Raw genomic sequence first — 3,057 nt, forward strand, 5'->3', positions numbered from 1 at the left:
ACTTCTAAGGTTCATGCAACACTATAATTTTTTTACTCAAAAGAATAACAACAATTTTGTATTGTAAAAGTAAAGCAAACTATTATAATTAACAGTTCTTCTGACACTGTCCCACTGGGCGTGCCAATTTGTTTACCAGTAATTTCTGACAAACAACTGCTAGTCCTCCAATATTATTAATCTTGGTAACTTACAGGATCAACTAGATTGATCCTAAGACATGTGTCTCAAGAATTAGTGTTATGGTGATTTGATTCATGATTAATTTTGTTTCTGATTTGTTTCATGAAATGTAATCATGGTGTTCTTCATACATACATTTTCAGCAAAGACTCGTTTCTCTCGCTCCGGTACTTTGAGTATTTTTAGTGAATTTTGTATATCAGTTTGAACACCCGAAATCTAAAAACTAAGACTCCTATTTATAACAATTCAACCTTAACGGTCTCTACACAGATGATTGCCACGTTCGACGTTTTCAAGCGCTGCGTGTCTCAGATGCTTCCACGCGTTCGCCTGACGAAACTACTTCGTTTGAATTTCAAATTTTTCCCGCTCGAAGCTTCGAATCTGCCAAACGCCGATGTCGAAGAGAACTTGTAGAGATACTAAAATCTTCTAAGTCTTAAGCTTCGACAAAAAGGTCCTTTCTCCCAAGAAAAGGATTTAATAAATGGCTTCACAAAGCCATTTTTATATTATTCTCCAAAACATAATATTTTCAAAGAACTTCAATCTAATGGTCGAAATCTCCAGCTAACAAATTGCCCCCAATAAATGTCTATTTCGAATCAATGCAGAAATGGGCATTTCTTGTAATCACCAGATTTCGACTAGAGACCTTTCTCCAATTTCTCTCAGTCTTAGTTCGTTGCCATCTTTCATAGTCCTCAGCCACCCTTCGACACATCATGATGCTACACCTTGGGCACAGCAACATGTCAGAATTTCTTTTGTGACACCTCCAAAGGTATTCACGTAGGCTCTCATTGGCTTTAGGATAGCCAAATTGCATTCCCTCTTGCTCTATCTTCAGACACCTCTCCACTTCCTCCATCTCTGGGGGGGGGGGGGGGGTGGTTCAGATCCACCATGTTGACACCTAGATTGGCGCCATCAGCGATTGAAATTTCCTCAAATTTATTCCTTAGGCCCTCAGTTGCCTTCCCATTAAGACCTTCAGTGGCCTTTGGTTCGACATCAGCAACCTGTTCACCTTCGACAGAAATTCCAAAGGGACCATCATTATTTAGGCCATCAGTAGCCTGCTTTCCAACTAGCACATAGCCTTCAGTTCCTGTTTCCTTCACAGCCTCCACTTCCACCATGTCAATCATGTTGATTTCGACAGGTTCAGCATTATTTGTGTCAGCAATGTTGAGGGGGTCAGTGTCAACCTTCATCTGTTTCTCCCCCTGTCAGCGAACTTGAGGCGGTCATCCTTAATTGCATTCTGAATAAGATCCCTGAAAAGAAAGCATTGTGAGGTTTTATGGCCTAAAAAATTGTGATATTTACAGAAGCCTCTTTTCTTCTGTTGTTCTAATGGAGGAATTTTGGTATTAGGAGGCACTATCATTTGGCTATCTTTTACTAATAAATCGAAGATTTCATCACATTTGGTAACATCAAATGTGTAAGTCTTTTTAGGAAATCCATCATTCTTTTCAGTTTCGACAGGGTTCCTACCATTCGAAGGTGTAAGTAATTTACAAGCATAAGGTGGTGCTTCTTTTAATTCAGCCAAATCTACTTCGAATTCCTCGAGACCATAAGGGTCATTAGAGATTTCAGACTCCTCATCTTCGACTTCGACGTAAGCAATCCTGTCTTTCTTATAATTCTTATTTGCTCTGCCTTTTCATCTTTTAAACGTTCGACCTGTCGAACCCTGTCTGCTAATTGGGTCATATCTCTTAGATATTAGGTATCTAACTTTTTCCTAATGGAATAGTCTAACCCTCCAGCGGCCATTTCGACCAATTCATGTTCAGGCACTATTGTAAAGCATCTAGATTTCAAAAAACGGAACCTATTCAGATAATCATCTATAGGTTCAGTGAATTTTCTTTTAATACTGGCTAATTCCTTAAGACTTATCTTAGTTTGGACCATGTAGAATTGTTCATGAAATAATCTTTCCAAATGAGGCCAAGAATCTATGGGATTTGGTGGCAAAGTTGTAAACCACGTGAAGGCATTCTTCGTTAAAGAACTGGGGAAATATTTCATTCTTAGGTTCTCACTGTTTGCCAAATCCCCTGCCTCAGTCATGTATCTGGCTATGTGTTCTATAGTGGATTCACTAGTGTCCCCTGAGAGTTTGGTGAACTTAGGGATTTTACAACCCCTTGGTAATTCAGTTTGTAGGACGTATTCTGATAAAGGAGAGGTATAATTTGGTCGTCGAAGTCCTGTATTCAGACCATTCTGGGCCATGATTCTCTCTATCATAGTAGTTAAGTTATTTTCCATCATGTTTTCTTGCCTAACCCTATGAATTACTTTGTCTGCATCCTGGTCTCTATTAACCATCATTACTCTCCTAGGTTGTTCTTCAGGGACTTCCTGTCGAACTGACTGTTGTTCTAATCTTGCCCCCATGACCCTTTCATCAGGCACTTGTCTAGGTGGTCGAACCTGATTTATAGTTGGTTCTTCTTCATGGATTATAACTTGGTTTGGTCTGCGTCGAATAGAGGACTGAGGGGCGCCTAGGAAATCTGCTATGCATCCCATCTGCGCTGAAAGTTGTTGGTATGTTTTGGCATTATCGTTGTTAGTCATGTTTACATTTTGTATTAGGGGAGAAAAAATGGTATTCATTTCTCTGGAAAGAACTCCTACCATATCATGGTTACTAGCATCCATTTGTTGTTTAAAGGTTGCCTGGTTATTCGTTGTAAGGGTAGGTAATAGGGTGGATAATCCTTGTGATTGGGTATTTCGACCTACATGGTTCATGCCAGAACTAGAATTTTGAATTGGCGAAACAACCGCATTATGGGGTTAAGTATTTATGGAAGTAATATTTTGAAGTCCTGCCATGGAAGTAGA

At 39.5% G+C, this 3,057-nt stretch overlaps 1 protein-coding gene across 1 annotated transcript; it reads right to left on the reverse strand.

The window, feature by feature from the left end:
• Positions 1–1,399: 1,399 nt before the first annotated feature.
• LOC127122568 (uncharacterized) lies at positions 1,400–2,787 on the reverse strand. Its single transcript, XM_051052881.1, has 2 exons — positions 1,961–2,787; positions 1,400–1,853 (listed from the first exon to the last, which is right to left on the reverse strand). The coding sequence occupies exons 1-2, from the start codon at positions 2,785–2,787 to the stop codon at positions 1,400–1,402; spliced, it is 1,281 nt and encodes a 426-aa protein (XP_050908838.1).
• Between the last annotated feature and the right edge of the window lie 270 nt (positions 2,788–3,057).

This window comes from Lathyrus oleraceus, chromosome 2 (assembly GCF_024323335.1).
Source record: "Lathyrus oleraceus cultivar Zhongwan6 chromosome 2, CAAS_Psat_ZW6_1.0, whole genome shotgun sequence".
Classification (NCBI taxonomy): Eukaryota; Viridiplantae; Streptophyta; class Magnoliopsida; order Fabales; family Fabaceae; genus Lathyrus; species Lathyrus oleraceus.